General features: G+C 47.4%; 1 protein-coding gene across 2 annotated transcripts in view; it reads right to left on the reverse strand.

Annotated features, from left to right (window-relative positions):
• Itgb5 (integrin subunit beta 5) overlaps positions 1-18,523 on the reverse strand; it is a 115,664-nt gene that overhangs the window by 54,444 nt on the left and 42,697 nt on the right. For both annotated transcript variants that reach the window (XM_052158115.1, XM_052158114.1), the window contains exon 5: positions 10,689-10,857. In XM_052158115.1, coding sequence (XP_052014075.1) covers positions 10,689-10,857 — 169 coding nt within the window. The remainder of the gene's footprint in view (positions 1-10,688; positions 10,858-18,523) is intronic.

Consider the following 18,523-nt stretch of genomic DNA (forward strand, 5'->3'; position numbering starts at 1 on the left):
GAGTCGGGTCGCAGGATGGGTTAGGACACTGACGAATTATCCACCCAGACTTTCAGCTTGGAGATGTCACAGGGTGACTCCAGGGTATTTATATCCAAAATAAACTGTCTGCTGTCTGATTGCTTGTAGGGTTGTTTTGAAAATTTCATTTTGGTATTCCACATTTAGGACAAAAGACAAAACTAAACAACAGGCTCTCCTCCTCCTCCTCCTCCTCCTCCTCCTCCCCCTCCTCCTCTTCTTCCTCCTGGACTCACTTTATAGACCAGGTTAGCCTGGAGAGCTCACCGAGATCTGCTTGCCTCTATCTCCTGAGTGCTGGAACTAAAGGCATGTGCCACCATGTCCCGCCCCGCTTGTTTTTCATTTTAAAGGAATTTGCTGAACTATGATACAAGCCACCCATGGGAGTTATAGTGCAGTATCTCTGGAAGGGATGAAGCTAAGTTCAAGTCTTTGCTTTGTTCCAACTGCAGAGCCCAATGAAAACCCCTCATTTCTTTCAGTCTTTGGAAAACAGAACTGAAGCTGACAGGCCTGGTGCTGCGTCTTTATACACGGTGTATCTGGAAAGTACTTGGCACATCAAGGAAACTATAACGGGACTCTAAATCACTGTGCAAGGGCCAGGATTAACCAGGTTACATTTCTCCTCTTTTTATTGCTGGGTAGTAAAGCCACACAACTGGTATAGGGACTATAAATTACTCCATAGCTACATACATGTTAAAATGGACAAAGTTAAGTTGAACACATGGCACACAGCTGCAATCCTGGCATTTAGGATATTGAGGCAAGCTCATGACTTTGAGGTCAGCCTGAACGACATAGCGAGACTCTATTTAAGTGAGAAACAGGTCCAGAAGTACGGGTATTGGACTATCGGGCCCCTATTTGCTGGTACTGTTTGGAGTGGTTCTAGAACTTTTAGGAGGTGCAGCCTTTTAGAGGAAGGACATTGCCTGCCGGTGAGGGAGTGTTTAAAGCTTCACCCTGATTCCTGTGTGACAAGATTTAAACAGCCAGCTTCCGGTTTCAGCCACCTACTGCTGTGCCTCCCTGACCACAATGGACTGTCCCTCTGGAACTGTAAGAACCAAATAAAACCCTTTCTACCTTAAGCTGCGGCTTTTGGTCATAGTGTTTTATCACGGCAACAGAAAAGCAACCGATACACCTGGTGTCAAAACAAAGACCACAAACACTGACGAGGATGTGTAGGGCCCAGACCACCACAACACTGCTGTAGCATTATAACATGACACCAATGCCCCAGAGAAGCACTGGCAATTTCTTAACAAGTTAAACGCTTATGATAAGGCCAACTAACCCACTCCAGGTATCAACCCCAAATAAACAGAAGCATGTATCCATTAAAAAGAATAAGAACACTGGCATTCACAGGGATTCCTAAGGATAGACAAAAACTGAAAATAACCTAAGTCCATAGCAGGTGAATGGCCAAATAAATGGCTGGACAGCTCTGCAGCAGAATACCGCTAAGCCACAAAGGGAATGAGTAGATATATTTACCAGCAAGAAGGAATCTCGGAATAACTGCACAAGGTCAAACAGGCCAGCCAAAATAAATAAACAAGTAAATGAATGAATGTATTGTGTATATAAAATTTTTGCAAATAGATCTTATGCGTAGTGACAGCCAATATGTGGTTGCCTGGCGGAGATGCAGGGAAGAGAAATGACAAGCCCAAACTTACAAGTATAAACGATACGTCCAGTAGCTTTGTTGACTGAGTTGGGGGACTTGCATGCCCGCCAAGCACCTACATGGAGGCCAAAGGCCAATTTGTGAGAGCTGGTTCTCTCCTTCCACCATGCAGGTGAGAGACCTAGGCATCGGACTCGGGTTGTCAGGCTTGGGGGGGGCGAGCATCATTCCTGGATAAACTCTCACAATGTGGATAGTGTCTTGGTTTTGATGATCATTTCTTACATAAATATACTATACACGTCAAAACTTTCAAGTGGAGGCCTGAGCATTCTGGAATGTAATCCTAGCCCTCACAAGGCTGAAGCAGGAGGTTTGAAGTCAGCCTGGGCTACATGTATGAGACCATCTCAAAAACCAAAGTAAAAAGAGTGTGCCGACCCATACACTTTCAGTGTGCAGCTTCTGTATGCTAGCGATACGTCAGTGGCGGACCGTTTTAAAGAAGGCTTGTTTGGCTCTGAGTGAGATTTAAAAGCAGTGCATTCCACGGGCATGCCGATGGTGGCCGGGAGTGGACTAGGAATGTCACGCACCAACGCTTTCCCTTGGCAGCAGTTGCATGACTGAGGTCAGGTGCTGGCGGAGCTGGGGCCAGCCCCACATCTGCTCCATCTTTTTGCTTGTATGACCTTGAGTGAGGTTCTTTTTTTTTTTCTTTTTTGCCAACGTCAGCTTGCTCGGCTATAAGAGAAGGGTAATGGTTGCTTATAAAACGCAGTGGTTGAAAGGTTTAACCCAAATGACACACAGGGCAGCAGCCATGGACCTGCAATGTGGCAAAGAGGGGGTAATTGGTACTCATTGGCACCACTGCTACTGCCGAGGAGCCAAAAGCTCCCCCTTGTCTCTAAGGCACAAATCCCCGGCCTTCTCTTCAGAGCGGAACGCTGCGCACGTTTCTCTTTTTCGCTTATTTGCCTCTCCTAATTTTTACATTGAGTGCTGTCTTCCTTAAGATTTCCTAAAGGGTCGGTCCATGTTTCTGGCTAAACCTTTCTTTGCGTCTCTGAGTAAAATCAAGCGGTAAACAAACCATGTATAACAAACTGAGGTCATTAAGCAGACAGAGGTCGGCCCTCGGACGAAAATGTCAAAGGTGGGTGGAGCGGAAGCACGCTGGACCAAACGAGCGACCTGGCGCGCGGCCAGGACTGAGGCTCACTTGGCTTCTCTCTGCCGGTTAGATCTGGATCCAATTCACTGCCGGCCCACTTCCAGCGTCCACCCTCTCACTCCACATCCCATTTGGGTGACCTCGCCTCTTTAGTCACTGAGACCAACAATGACCAACAACGGCCCCCTCCTCACCTGGCTCCTAAGATGAACCACAGCCCTGGAAGAATGGCCATCAGCCAGCGCTCTCTTCTCTGTCCTAAACCTCAAGCCTCCAGCCTCTGATCTCACTGTCCCCAAGGAGGGTGGGCTCCTCCCTCCTTGAGAAAACACAGCCCCGTAAATCCCACCCTCTCTGGGAAATGTCCCATCAGTCATTCCTTCCCACATGCTTAAAATATACTCATAGCGCAGTGACCATAACCCTTTCGTGACCCGGCTTCTCCACTGGACTCCGTTGTCTCTCATCTCTCCTAAAATATTGCCTGCTTCACCTCTCAGCTCCCATAATCTGACCTCTCTCAGCATCCATAAAAAGGACAAGGGATTGCGAGTGGGAGACCAGTCCTTCCCGGTCTGAGAAAATAAATAAAAGCTGGCTTACTCCCAGACAGACATGCTGGCGTATTTATCTCCAGCAGCTGGTCCCAGAGAGCCTAGGCCTGGGAGAAATGACTGGAGCAGCGGGACTGGGCTTCTCTATTTTTGAGGATGCAGTCAAGAGACTTAGGTCTCTAGCCTGTGGTACAATCTGTTTTCTTGAAGATGGAAGGAGTCACTCAGAGGTTACAATGTCTGACAAGGACAGTGGTTCCTCAAAGGACAGAGAAAATATCCTATCCGCCCTCCTGTTCTTAGCTCTCCTGAGGCACTCCCCTCAGGACTGCACCTGCAACCCAACCAGTGTGACGTGCAGAGAGAGCTGCAAGACACAGTTCAAAGCAAGCTGTGCTTAGCAAATAAACTTAGTGTGTGTAGGAGAGGTCATGGCTGTGGTCATGGTCAATTGGAGCTTACGGAGGAGAACAGTAGGGGACAGGCTCAAGGCAGCTACTGCGAGTCTAAGTCACCAGGCAGTGACTGGGTGGAAAAACAGACTGGAAGGCAGGAGGTGAAGCTCAGCAGCAGATCACCTGCCTAGCATCATGGGGGCCCTAGATTCTATGCAAAGTACCAAAGAGGTGGGGGTAGGAAGAAAGGGGAGGGAGGAGAGGGGAGGGGAGACAGGGAAAACCAGGAGAAAACAGTTTCTTCCTTTTTTTGATTTTTGGAGACTGAATCTCACTGTTTAGACCCTAGCTATCCTGGAACTCACTCTGTAGACCAGGCTGGCCTCAAACTCAAGAGATTTGTCAGCCTCTGCCTCCCAAGAGCTGAAATTAAAGGCATGGGCCACTACACTTAAGAAAGATTGTTTCTGTGAGCTGGGGAAATAGTTCAGTGGCAGAGCTGAGCCTAATATGCACCAGGCCCTGGGTTCAATTGCCAGTCACAAAACAAACACAACAGTTAGGCCAGCAGATGCCAGTTAGCCCAGCCCTTGAGAAGCTAAGGCAGGAGGCCTACACAACCAACCTAGGCTACGTAATAAGACCTTATCTCAAATAAACAAGCAAGCTTGGAGTAAATACACAGCCCACAGTCCTGACTGGGCCCTGACATAGCCTACGTCAGGTGCATCTTCCAGTGGGCTCACAGTAAGACAAAGCTTCCCCAGGCCTGTTTTGTGATAACTTACTTACATATGGGACCACAAAGCACATACTCAAGGATGTGTATTTACTGAAGTACATAAGAACCCCAGCGTCAGCCAGCCTCCCTCTGGTGCAGGAATCTTTCTGTGGCATCTGCCAATGGGCCCAGGGACCACACCCACTCATGGCCTCACTGGGCAGCCGCTCTGGAGCAAAGCAGCAATCCTTGTTAGAAATTCTTCCCTACCAGGAACTCTGGGACTCCAACCTGCTTCCCTGTGGCTACACACAAGTCTTCTCCAGCTAGAGGGGCCCTTCCCCTCCTCTGTGATAGGTGAAGTCAGTTAACACACTTCTCACAGTATCGTGGGAACAGAGGATACTGTTCCCATGCCTAGCACCGTCCCTCCAACTACCCCTGCATTTTTAAAAAGTTTTCATTTTACATGTATGTGTGTTTGCCTCTAGGTATGTATGCGTACGTCATGTCTACAGGTGCCTGCAGGTCAGAAGAGGGAGTCAGGCCCCTAGAGCTAGAGTTACAGACAGTTGTGAGCCTGAAAGGTGGGTGGTAAAGGCCCAAGTCAACCTTTGGAGGAGGCGGAGGGGAGGGCTATCCCTGACCTACTGGGTCCTAAGAGGCCAGTATGCCCAGCAGCACCTTAGATCTTGTTCTCGCATTGTCTTCCAAGTAGACTTAAGTTCACAGAGCCAGACCTGTGGCCACCTCACCCTCGAGCCCCTCACGACACCTCACATGAGGCACATGCACACAGTAAGCACTCAACAGACTTTCAGATTAACGACCAAACGCTGTCTCTGAAACTCCAGAAGGCACTGAGAGGAGGAGGAGGAGGGAACAGGTGCTGGGGATGAGGGAGGGAAGAAAGAGAGGCAGATGGCCTGATTGGCCAGTGACAGACTCCACAGGAGATCCAAGTTTAGGGACCAAAGAATCTTAATTTCCACAGGCCCCCGGGGGAAACCAAGTTTTAACTGTGGGATTGGCTTCCCGAATGACCAACCACATTGACATTCAGGCCCGTTTCCGTCACTTTGTAACAATAAACATGTTCTCGCGAGGAGTTTGTTTTTCCTGCTTCTAATCATACTTCGCAAGGAGAGATACTTGGGGAAAAAATTCTGCTCTGCGGTTACATTCAGTGAGACCACAGTATTTCTTTTCTTGAGGAATGGAGCTAGCTGTCTGTGACTCAGGCTCTAAACAGCCACCTCAAGCCCAAACCCCAAAATGCACAGCGGATGCCTCTGGTGCGGGCTCACAGCGGAGCCCAAGCTGGACGGAAGAACTGTAGGAAGGAGCGAGCAGCAGGGCAAAGGGCTGGCTGGGGCTTTCACGTGGTGGTAGACAGCGTGCTGCAGGTCCAAGGTTCAAATTCCAGTCTTCCAGTTCTGAACCACCCCAAACACACACACACACACACACACACACACACACACACACTGATGTTTAAGAAGAGGTTTAGGGAGGGATGATATGTGAGCATGGGACTCTGGGGATGGGGAAGAAGCCATGTTCAACACTGTGAAAGGAAGAGGGCAGTTCGTTTGTTAGCATCTATAGAATGTACAACAAACACCAGGACCAAGCCTTAGTGGAGAATGCACAGTGGGTGAAATGCGCCAGCAATGGGCTGCTATCTGGAGCAAACACACCACCCTTGATGTGGGATGGGAACAGGCAGGAGGCTGGAGGAGGGGCAGAACGTGCTTGCAGCAGTGAATTCTATTAAGAATGAAAAGGAAAGGGGCTGGAGAGATGGCTCAGCGGTTAAGAGCACTGACTGCTCTTCGGGAGGTTATGAGTTATGAGTTCAATTCCCAGCATTCTGGTGTGTCTGAAGACAGCTACAGCGTACTTATATATAATAAATAAATAAAAATCTTTAAAAAAAAAAAAAGAATAAGGACAGAAAGCCTGGGGGACTGGGGAAGGGAAGGAAAGAGCGCTGGGGGTGGGGGGAGGGGGAAGCACAGGAAGCAGTAGCCCAGGTGTGCAAGAGCCCAGCAGGTGTGCAAGACTGTGGATGGAATGCAGAGGCATTCCTTTAATCCCGGCACCTGAGGGGGGGAGCAGAAGAGTGGGGGCAGGAGGGGAGGCAGGGGAGATGGTCAACTTGTAAAACCACTAGCTAGCTACACAAGCCTGGCATCCTAAATTTGACTCAGAACCCACATTAAAAACCTGACACGGGGGTGTGGTGGAGTAGGGGTATGGGGGTACATCTGTAATTCCAGCACTCCTAAGGCCAGATGGGAGGCAGAAGCAGCAGAATCACCCCTTGGCCTCTTTGGACCTGTCTACTTTCTTGTAGATCTTAGACTTGCGTCTATTTTTCAAGCCTTATTTTGGAAGCTTGCTGGCCAGTTAGCCTGGAGCTCTCGGCATAGGCACAGAAAGGAGAGACCCTCATGCAGCAAGGTAGAAAGAAATCCTCTGACCTCCAGACGTGTGCTCTCTCTCTCTCTCTCTCTCTCTCACACACACACACACACACACACACACACACACACACACAGAGAGAGAGAGAGAGAGAGAGAAAGAGACAGAGAGTCAGAGAGAGATTGGGAAATCCAATACTTTAATAGTTTCCTGAGGACACCGATGCGTAGTTAAAGTGAACGGGAGTCTGGAAGCCACAGCACAGAGGCCACACTCACTGCCCTGCCCTCCCCTCCCCTCATCTTTCAGAGGTCAAGGGTGCTTCCTGTTTCGTAAAGTAGGAAAGCAACCATAGCTCCAGTCTGAACAACTTCGCCACGCGTCAAACTGTATAATTTTAGAATAAGGAATACGCAACTTAGAGCCAACTTCTAGGAAGTTCCAAGGGAAACAATAAAACTGATAAAAAAAAAAAAGAAACCATAATTGTGACCCAGAACAAGCATAAACAAGTTCAACCATAGGCTTATAGAGCATTAAGGGTGCACACTCCAATCCTACCCCACCTGTGGATACTACATTAGAAAACGATGCTTGCCTAAGAGTGGTCCCTTAGCTGTAAACACTGTTAGCCGCCTCCGACAGCAATCTGAGCAGCAGTGGAGGGGGTGGGGTTGCATGCGCGCACACACACACCCACACACACACACCACTACCACTAGTAAAAGCACAGTCCTCATCCTGAGTAGAATCCCAAAGAGAAGCAGATATTTCCCTTATCTTCTGCCAAGATCCTCTTTCTAAGAAATACAGCACATGCCTTAGAGCTAGACTTTAAAGACAGCCATGTCATAACCCTCAGGCCCACAAGTTGATAAAGAGTGGGCCAACCCAGGGAAACCAGAGCCAAAGAGAGCCCTCGATGCTGAGTCAGGCCTGTTCTCAGACCAATCACCGAAAGCAAAGGTCAACAGAAGCAGAAGTGCGCACATGCTAGCTGCAGGACGGGCTATCCAGGCAACTCTGGTCCTTACGAGGAGCCAGCCAAGCACACAGGACTCCAGCTTTGTCCTTCCTAAGCCGGCAGGACTAGGAGCTTCTAATCCGGCCCAAGGGGAGCAGACCCAGTGAAGAGACACTTAGGCGTTGGAAATGGTTAGAAATACCACTCGGATGATAAGGACACAAGGTCTCTGTGGACTCAGAGGAGCCTGGCCATGAGTGATCACTCACTAATGGCAGACAATGCACGTGTGTGGTTTAATTTCTCCATTTTCTTCTCCACTATTATGTTTGAAATGCTTCACTATAAAAATAACTCACAGCCGTTATAGAAATTTAGGCAAATATAAAAAACGTAAAACCACCAAGAAAAAAAAAAAACATAATTCTATACCCTAAAAATATTGCTATCGGTTTTGGTTGATTTCCAGTATTTTCTTCCTTTTCCGTGTGTGTGTGTGTGTGTGTGTCTCGCACGCACCACACACACCACAACATTCACATGGTAGTCAGAGGACAACTAGAGGGAACCAGTTCTCTGCTCCCGTCGAGCAGGCTCATGGGACCCAGGCTTGGCAACACATGCCTCTGCCCACTAGGAATATGAGCAGACCAGTTTTCTCTCATTTATTTGCCAAATAGGCTCTCTCTGGCCGCAGTGGTCTTTACCTGCCTTCACCGTCCACTCTAAATTTCTCTTTGGCATTGTTCAAGTGGCTAAAGGTTGGGTTTGTTTGATTGATTTTTGAGACAGAGATTTTTTTTTTTGTTTTTGTTTGTTTGTTTGTTTTTAATGTAGTGCTGGCTAGCCTAGAATTCACTTTCTAGATGAGGTTGGAACTCACAGAAATCCATCAGCCTCTGGCTTCTAAGCACTGAGATTACAGGCATGTACAGCCATGCCTTGCCCTCGAGTTATTAAATGGTATGATTCTGTTGCCTAGTCACTCACCAAAAGCTAGCCTACTATCTATTGTTAACATTTTTGCTACAATAGTAAAGTCTGTTTAAAAAAAAACTGGGGGAAAATGACATTTATTAAAAATTAGGCAATTTCAAATGATAAAGAAATGTCTTAACACATGTCTAAATGTAACGTCGTAGCACGGAAGTGTAGGAAAGGTAAAGAGACATTAGTGGCTTACAGACTGCATAATTCTAAACAGCTATTAACTTTCCCTGTGGCGAAGGCCATGGTGAAATGTACAACAGGTCTAAGGCTGACACGGGCTCATGCAGTGGCTATGTTGATGAGACTCACCAGGATCAAGCAGTATGCTCAGATATGTGCTCGAGGCCTCTGTAATACGGAACATCAGTGGGTGGACTATTCTACCCATTCGGGATGGCACAAGACAATCTGCAGGCGCAGGGGTTGAAGAGTATAGTCCACAGACTGTTTCATGACACATGGACGATTCAGGGATGAGTGCGCTATAACTGTGTTCCATTTGGCCTTCAGAGTGCTGAAAACCCACCAGGAACCTCTGAATTAAACCATGTGCTACTTACTGGCCCGCAGCCACCAGATGGGAAACCACTGGGACCTCCCACTCTGAAGGAGTCCCCAGGCCTTCACAGTGACACAGACAGACGGACCAGGAGGAAGACTCCTGCTGCTTTCTGTCTTTCCCTTTCTGTTTAGCCATCTGACTGAGGTCTGACAGAAACATCAGAGACAAAACTGTGGCTTTCTTTTCCATGTCAAAGGCAGACTAGAGAGGAAAGTGAGTTTAGGACAAACCTGGCATAAACACTCAGAAACCCCAGTGCCGATCACCGAGGAAGCGACCAGCAGCTACTGTAAGAGGCCTCAAAGTTACACTTCGATCTCTTCCCCTGACCTGCCAAACATTCAAAGGTTCCTACCACTCCACCACTCATGAACGCCCAAAGGTTTTTAAAACCACATGACCAAGAGGCTGGAGAGATGGCTCGGTGTTTAGAGCACTCTCTGCTCTTCCAGGGGACCCGTGTTAGATTCTCAGTCACTCACATAGAAGCTTTCAACTGTCTGTAACTCCAGTTCCAAAGACTACAAGGCCCTCTTCTTCTGGCCTCTAGGAACCCTGGCCAAGAACATATACTTACATACATGAGGGCAAAAAAACCTCATGTATAACATTTTAAAAAAATAAATAAATCTTTTTTTTTTTTTAAAAGAACACATCCCCAGTATGGACCCTCTACACAGAGCTTACTGAAAACTGCCAAGCTTGTGCACAGAGACCAGAAGATGAACCAAACCATACGGAACACATGCTTCAGAAATGAGCTCAGAGTAAGTAATCTTTTATTGTTGCTATTAGACTTTTTCTGACAGTAGAAAATTATTTTAACACTAAGTTATCTGTATTGCATTTATATATTTCTCCAAGTTGGGAACCTCTCACAGTCAAAGTTCATTTCTGATTGAAATCTCTGCTCTCCCTCTAGAGTCACATATCGCAGAGAAACAGGAAAAACAAAAACATGGGCATGCAGCCAAAGACTTCGGGTGATTCTATTTCGGCTGGACTCCCCAGTGAGGGAATCTTTAAGGTTAAAATAACGGGGGTGGGGGGGGGTGGGGGGGCGGGGAGAGGATGATGCATGAACACAGAACAACTGTCTGGCACTGCCCTGTAGTACAGAGCCACGCCCCAACTGACACAGCCTTGACTGCTAGAGATTTCCCCACGGTGTGCAGCTGAGCTCAGCCTCTGATGTAAGACTGTGGGAGCCACAGGCTGGGGGTCCTTACCTTGCAGACAGCTGCCTGGAGGACAGCATCAAAGCCCCCCTCGGGGGCATCTCGGTTCCGGGACACCCTTTGCTTCCTCACTTCCTCGTTGAAACTGTCGACTCTGTCTGTGAGAGGCAGCAGATGGCGGAACCCAAAGGAGGGGACGCAGTTGGGGAATAACTTGTAACTAGAGAGAAAGGAGAGAAGGGTAGATATTCCATCATTATCTGTAAGCCTTTTCAATTTTTTAAAAAAGATCCGCTTATTTATTTTATTTATGTGATTACACACTGTAGCTATCTTCAGACACACCAGAAGAGGGCATCGGCTCCCATTACAGATGGTTGTGAGCCACTGTGTGGTTGCTGGGAATTGAACTCAGCAACCTCTGGAAGAGCAGTCAGTGATCTTAACCGCTGAGCCATCTCTCCAGCCCCTACCTTTTCAATTTTCAATTACATTTCATTTTATTTTGCATGTATGTATGTACACACACACACACACATGAGAGAGAGAGAGAGAGAGAGAGAGAGAGAGAGAGAACATAACTTGCAGAGATCAGTTCTCTTCTATCATGTGGGTCCCAGGAATCAAACTCAAGTGATCAACCCACTGAACCATCTCGATGGTCCCATCTCTAAATGTTAATTAAATGTCCTGGCCTTCAATAAGGACATTGAAAAACATCTATTAACATCAATTAACACCTACCACCTGCTCTGGGCTAAGCCTAGTGGAAAGAACAAAACCAAATAACTCTAAACAGCCAGCCCTCGCTGCGGGCACACAGCCAGACCACAGAAGTTTGCAGACAATGGCTCGAAGAACTGGAGGTCACCGCAGACTCATAGAGCTGGGGGAAGATTTGATGCCAGCCTTGGGAGATGAGTGGGAGCAGGCACAATCGAGGACGGTGGCCAGGGAGGGCACACCAGCAGGACTCTGGGTAGCCAGCTTTTTCTCAAACTATGCTGCTGCCATAAGATAAAGGGCCCACTGGTCACTACCAGGCTGTGCTGGCACCAGAAGAGATGCAGAACGGAACAGGAGTTATGGACCTTCTGCTCTCTCAATCATTCATTCATTTACTGCAATGAGAAAGTGTCTACTCACCAGAGAAATCTACACTTCTTCAAATGGGAAAAAGACAGGCATGTCAAAAACTTTCAGGGGAAGTGGGAGCCCTAAGTGGCCCCTTTCCTAAAGAAAGTAGTTCCGATGAACCTATCAAACTGGGGCCACGAAACAGGAAGAGACACCTTAAATGGATCCTTGGGATAAAGGAAGTGAGGGCAGAGTGTGGCAGCCAGAGAAAAGAATGTTACCATCACGTGGAGAAAGGAGACAGAGGAAGGCCGGCGGGCCGGACACAGCGTAAACAGGACAGACCTGCAGGATCTGTGGACTGCTAAAAGAGGTCTCTTTTCAGAAAAACAAGTATTGACAGAAAGGCCTAGGAGAAAGGCTTTAGAATCCCATTCAAGCTGCGCCTGGGAAGGGAAACAGGCTTAGCAACTGCTAAAGGTCCTGCCTTCACTGCTGCCAAGCCCGCCCCACCAGGACGAGCCTAGGCAGGCTCCCCTCTGCGGAGAGGCAATAATCACAGTGCTGCACAGACCTCACAAGCTGCTGGGGACAGATCACACACCCCCAACACACACACACACACACGCACGCACGCACGCACGCACGCACGCGCACACATGTTCCCAGTCCACCCCAGTGACAGTTCTTTCTTTCCAGTCAGTCCTTCCCTGTCTGCTTTTCCTTGGTCTCCCTCCCGACGATGACGACATCACTGTCACAAACACCTTCTGCTTAGACAGGTCACCTGTTTGTAATTACAGAAACAAGTGTGACATAACATTCCCCAAGGAAGGAGGAGTTGAGGCTCCGCCCACACCTCTGTGATGGACAGGGCCTGAGAGGAGGGAAACACATTGCAACTATCCAACTTCTCCTCCAAGCTCCTATTTCCCTTCTGTTGTTCTGGGCCACCATTTAGAACCTTGGGTGTGTGTTTGTTGTGACAGTTGGAGGAGGAACTGCGTAACTGCTGTGAAATGAAAAACCAGGAGAACTGTGGAAACCCAGTGACTGATCCTCAGTGTCCACGCCTCCCTTCACCCCTGTCCCCTTCACCCCTGCCCCCTTCACCTCTACAAATGGCATGATAGAACTTATTCTTCCTACAGTGTAATTAGGAACCAGAAAGTGTGACTGCTGGACACATGTCTGAACTGCAGGCAATGTGCCGTAGCCTAGTCAGGGACACCTCTTCTTGGCTCCACACAGACACTGGGAAGGTCTCCACCGTTCTCAACAGCACATCACCTGTGATCATATTTCTGGCTCAGTTAGTCCTTGGACTTGTTCCAGAATGGCCTGGATATCTGTTTTAGAGTCTCTTGCCAGGAAAATAACCCCATACACACTGTGTCTGTGTTGTGGAATCCCAGCTGAGGGACATCATAGAGCCACTGATTATTAACTAGGGAGAAGAGGATGCAAAGAGGGAAACTGGATGGTGGTGGCGGATGCCTTTAATCCCAGTAGCTCAGAAGTGAGAAGCAGGGGCTCTGTGAGTTCAAGGCCAGCCTGGTCTACAGAGTGAGTTCTAGGACAGCTAGGGCTGCACTGAGAAACTTTGTCTTAAAAAACCAGGAGACGGATGGATGGATAGATAGATAGATAGATAGATAGATAAGAGAGAGGGGGGAGAGAGACACAGAGACAGAGACAGAGACAGAGAGACTGTGATTGAATGTTATAAAAGATCAAGGGGTGGGACCCAAGGGTTCTTTCTCTATGCATGGTGTGGAAGGAAGCACAAGCTTGCAGTTGGTCCCAGGAGGAGCCCAGGAGAGCCCAGGGGCTGCCTGGATGGTACTAAGCCAGTAATGAAATATCCAACCACCAGACAAGAAAAGAGGCAAAGGTGTTTACTATCCACTGCAGGCTTTATAAGCAAGACAGAAAACTCAGCAGCTAAGAACATACTGCTCTTGCAGAGGACCTAAATTCATCTCTAGGTTTAAGTGATCAAATATCTCTGAATTCCATAAGCCACACACACACACACACACACACACACACACACACACACACGCACGCACGTACGTAGTGATGATGCATTATTATGAAATTATCTCTTACAGTCCAAGAGACTGGAACTTTTGCTGCACCTCAACACCCAGTAAATAATATATCCTGAAGTCACTTAAGGCCTAAGAATGCTGTCCTACTGTGTGCTCAGCCTGTTTGTTTAACCTGCCTTTAAGAGGACAATGAAGCACCCAGCATGCCTTAGATTTCCCATGACATCTGCTTTTAAGCTAACCCACAGCGGCAATCATTTTGTTTGGCTGGTTTTGGGTTTTTTCAAACAAGGGTTTCTCTCTGTAGCCCTGGGTGTCCGGTAACTCTCTCTATAGACCAGACTGGCCTCTAACTCACAGAGATTTGCCAGTTTCTGCTTCCTGAGTGCTGGGACTAAAGGTGCAGACCACCAACGCCCGGCACACAGCTGCAATCTAAGTCATGTGCTCCTCCACACCTCTGACCTGGACAATGCATGTGAATCATTTGTTGAAAAGAACAAAAGTAGAGGTGAAAAGCCAAAAGGACATAAAGGAATATCCATCGTAAATATTGAATAGAACATTTGGATATTACTTGATCAATGATGTTTGTAATACTGTTTTTGTTTGTTTGTTTGTTGGTTGGTTGGTTGGTTGGTTTTTCGAAACAGGGTTTCTCTGTATAGTCCTGGCTGTCCTGGAACTCACTCTGTAGACCAGGCTGGCCTCGAACTCAGAAATCCGCCTGCCTCTGCCTCCCAAGTGCTGGGATTACAGGAGTGCACCACCAAGCCAGATGTGATACTGTTTGTTATCTCAGTCAGTTGGAGTTGGTGACTTAATTCCTTGCAAAATTCTATTAAAATATACCTCTCCACTCCAGGCTTCGTCCTGGGTTCTGGCAACATGACTAAACACCCCAAGAAGGTTGGGAATTGGGAAATAGGGGGGACCCACTGTGGTTGGGCTCAGGATATATGAGACCTACTGTGGGGCCTCCCTCTGGAAGCTAAGTACACCTACTACTTGTGTGGCATGACCAGGCCGCTGGCATCTGCCAGTTCTGCGGTCAGTCACCTCTGCTATCAGAAAGACGGAAGAATTGAAAGACCGGGAGGTGCTTGCTTCATCCCTCACTCCATGGAACGCTTCCTGTGCTGCCCAATAAACAGCAAAACCAGACACACACCAGACACAAAAAGACCAACACAGCCAGGCAGTGGTGGTACACAACTTTAATCCCAGCACTTGGGAGGCAGAGGCAGGTGGATTTCTGAGTTTGAGGCCAGCCTGGTCTACAGAGTGAGTTCCAGGACAGCCAGGGCTACATAAAGAAACCCTGTTCCCTGTCTTGAAAAACTAAAATAAAAAACAAAACAAAACCAACACAGATTCAGGGACAGGTTCACAAGGGAGTATTCTGGCAGGCATAGACTCAGACTCATATGACAGACAGACAGACCAAGGACAAATGACTGACACAAAAAACAAAAAGTACAGAATTCAAATCTAGGCTTGCTCTTGGCTAAATGACACAGGAAGTAATTCTTTATCTCTGTCCTTAATGGGACACCATTACCGGTGATTCAGAGTTTATTATTCATACACACACACACACAAGCATACATACACATAAATTTTTAAATATATGTACGTATCATATACCCTGTAAAAGCAGGTGCTGTAGAACTAGGAAAAAGCATCAGGCTCCATGGAACAAGAATTACAGGAGTTGCGAACTGCCCAGTGTGGGTGCTGGGAATCAGGCCCGGAGGTTAAGGTCCTTCAATTCCCAGCAACCACATGGTGACTCATAACTATCTATAATGAGTTCTGGTGGCCTCTTCTGGTATGTAGGCATATATGTAGGCAGAACACTATACACAGTAAATAAATAAATCTTTAAAAGTCACTTTAGACCTTGGTGATGAGAAATCACAACATTTATGGTGAAAGAATCCTCAGCTGAGAAATTAACAGGAAAACCAGTTCCGGTGTTAACATGGAAGGTTCCTGACAACGGCAAAGATTAGAACTGCTCTGTGGAAAGCCAGGGCACCAAGGTCATATGGTTCTTGATGGAAAACAGCCTCTGCGAAGATGAGCTAATGAAAACATTTCACACCACGTGAGAGGCTGAGAGCCCAAAGGAATGTCCGCAAACTTCACACTCAAGGACAGAACGCTAGAAGACTCCCTCAGACGAGGACTTGTGAAACAGTCAAAAAGAGGAAGGAAGGACAGGCGAAAGCCAGAAGGGAAATTACCAGAAAATTAAAAACAAACAATGAAAACTAAAAGTCTTAACAACAACAACAAAATAGTATCTAAAACACAAGGATTTGAGAAAAGGACCAAGTAACAATTATAGAAAGGAAAAATAAAGCCATAGAGGTCCAAACTGTTTCAGTATACAGATTAAACTGAAGAACAAAATTGTAACTTGGAAGGAGTTCTACGTAGCTGGGGGAAAGGATGGGGGTGGGGGTTGCATGAAGAAAAATAAGAAACATGGAATTTAGACTGAGACGCTCCAACTGCCACCCACTAGTGTATGAACACGGAGACAGCAGGGGAGATTAAACAATCACACAGATACTGTTCGAACCTCCCAGACTCAGATGACGCAGCCAACCAAGCCCTGAACAATGTGAAGCACGGTAACTCCTGCCCAGACACAGTCAAAAGCATGAGACAAAGCACACAGGAAAGGAGGATTAGATAAACAGAGCTTGTCACTTCAGCCACAGAGGTGCTGGAGGCAGTGGAGTGACACCTTCGGGGGACAAAGAAACTCCATGGCTTCTCGAGGAACATAATCAAAGGGTAAAAATGTATAAATGACAACGGAGATGATTTTATATAAATGATCTTGATGACAGCTCAATCAAAGAAAAAGTCCCACAACTAGCTATAGAAAATAGAATGTTGCTGGGTGGTAGTGGCGCTACGCCTTTAATCCCAGCACTCGGGAGGCAGAGGCAGGCAGATTTCAGGAAGGAAGGAAGGAAGGAAGGAAGGAAGGAAGGAAGGAAGGAAGGAAGGAAGGAAGAAGGAAAGAAAGAAAGAAAGAAAAAATAGAATGTCAGCGAGTACTGGGGCTTCCTAAGAGATGCTCTGTGACCATTATCAAACTTGTCTTCAATCAGATCGGATGCTTGCATTACTTTTTACTCCCCAGGGCAAGCCTGGTACTTCTCCAGACTTAATGTTTCTGCTGTATTCTATACCAGGTTGAGGAAAAACCTAGAAATTCTGGTTATTTGTGGCTTATTGCTTTTTAGATGTCAATAACTTATCTCACAGGGCCTTTAAAACAGGAAAGCAATCGTGTGTGCTGTCCCAGACTCAGTATGGGACAGTTAGATGACATGCCCTGGCTTGTGCCAGCCCTCCCAAGTTGCAAAGGGGACTCTCTAGGGAGACTCCCCAGGAACCTCAGCTGCTCCCCATTGCTGCAGTGTCGGTTCTGGTACTTCCTGGCTTACAAAAGAGAGATTTACATGACTTAGATTTGAAGTTTCCTTCCTTACACTCTTTCTTCACTGATTTCCTGTCTTAGGAACGGCTTTTCAGAGTGCCCAGGGCGCTCAGTCAAGAATAGCCCTGCCTGCCACTGTTTCTGCCTGGAGGGCTTCGAGTAGGAAGTTGGAATATCTATGTGCAATAGCCTTGACTATTTGGATGCTAAACTCCCAAACTGGACCTTGATCCTCTGCCAGCTCCCAGTCCAGCTTCTGTGAGAGTGCAGACACACCCTGTCTGGCTGGAGTCGGTGCCCAATCAGGGCAGTGACAGAAAAGAGTGGATGGGATTACTGTTCTGACAAAAACCAAAATGTGTTTTCATTAAGATGCTGTTCCTCCCAGTAAGTAGCAAAACACCAACAATGAAACACGTGGCCTGGGGCCAGCTCAAAGTGGCTTGGAGATTGAGAGCCACTAAACAGAACCTACCCAGCTTAGGTAGCTACCTGCCGCTAGGAGATGCTGCACCCAGACGAAACGTGGCTCTTTAAGCTTAAGGAACTTTGAATGTGTCTGTATTTAACACTGTTTACCTTACTGGGGTTTAGTCCTTCTTATGGGTTGGGTTTCTCTGTGTAGGTCTAGTTGACCAGGCTGGCCTCACCTCCTCTGCCAGGATTAAAGGCGTGCGATATCCGCTACCATGGCCTGACCTATCTCAGTGGTTTTCGATCTTTATGTTGGTTTCTGACCCGTGAGGAGGATCTAGGTCAGCATGGAAGAATGAAACTAACCAGACCAGGGAGACTCAGAACACAGGCTGCCAGGATAGCACCACTTCACCCAACACCCAGCCTAGCTGGGAGCTGGGAGCTGTTTGGGCCACAAAATGTGGAGAGAAACGGGCCCAGGATCTTTAAAAAGAACACCCACCCACCTCCATGGCAGCCGGAGACAAAGAATCAAAACTGTTATCCTAACACAGAAGAAGCCCGGATCCTTGAAGGAGAGGTGCCAAGAGTCGACACCATTCAGCACCCCCTCAGGTTTTGTACAAATGAGGCAGCTTTGTAGATATTTAGCTGTGGACATCTGGGGACTTCTTACTGCAGACTTAGGTAAACTCTGACTTGCTGGGCTTGCGGGAGCTTGGGAGTGTCCAGTCAGCCTCAGATAAAGTATCTTGGGGGACGGGAAATGTCATTGTGTTGATGAGAATACAGGCTCTACCCTTTGGCTATCTGTGTAAAGGTATGGCTTAGAAGAGGTCCATAAGACATGTAACGAGATAATCTCAATAAAGTGT

Source organism: Apodemus sylvaticus, chromosome 15 (genome assembly GCF_947179515.1).
Source record: "Apodemus sylvaticus chromosome 15, mApoSyl1.1, whole genome shotgun sequence".
NCBI lineage: Eukaryota > Metazoa > Chordata > Mammalia > Rodentia > Muridae > Apodemus > Apodemus sylvaticus.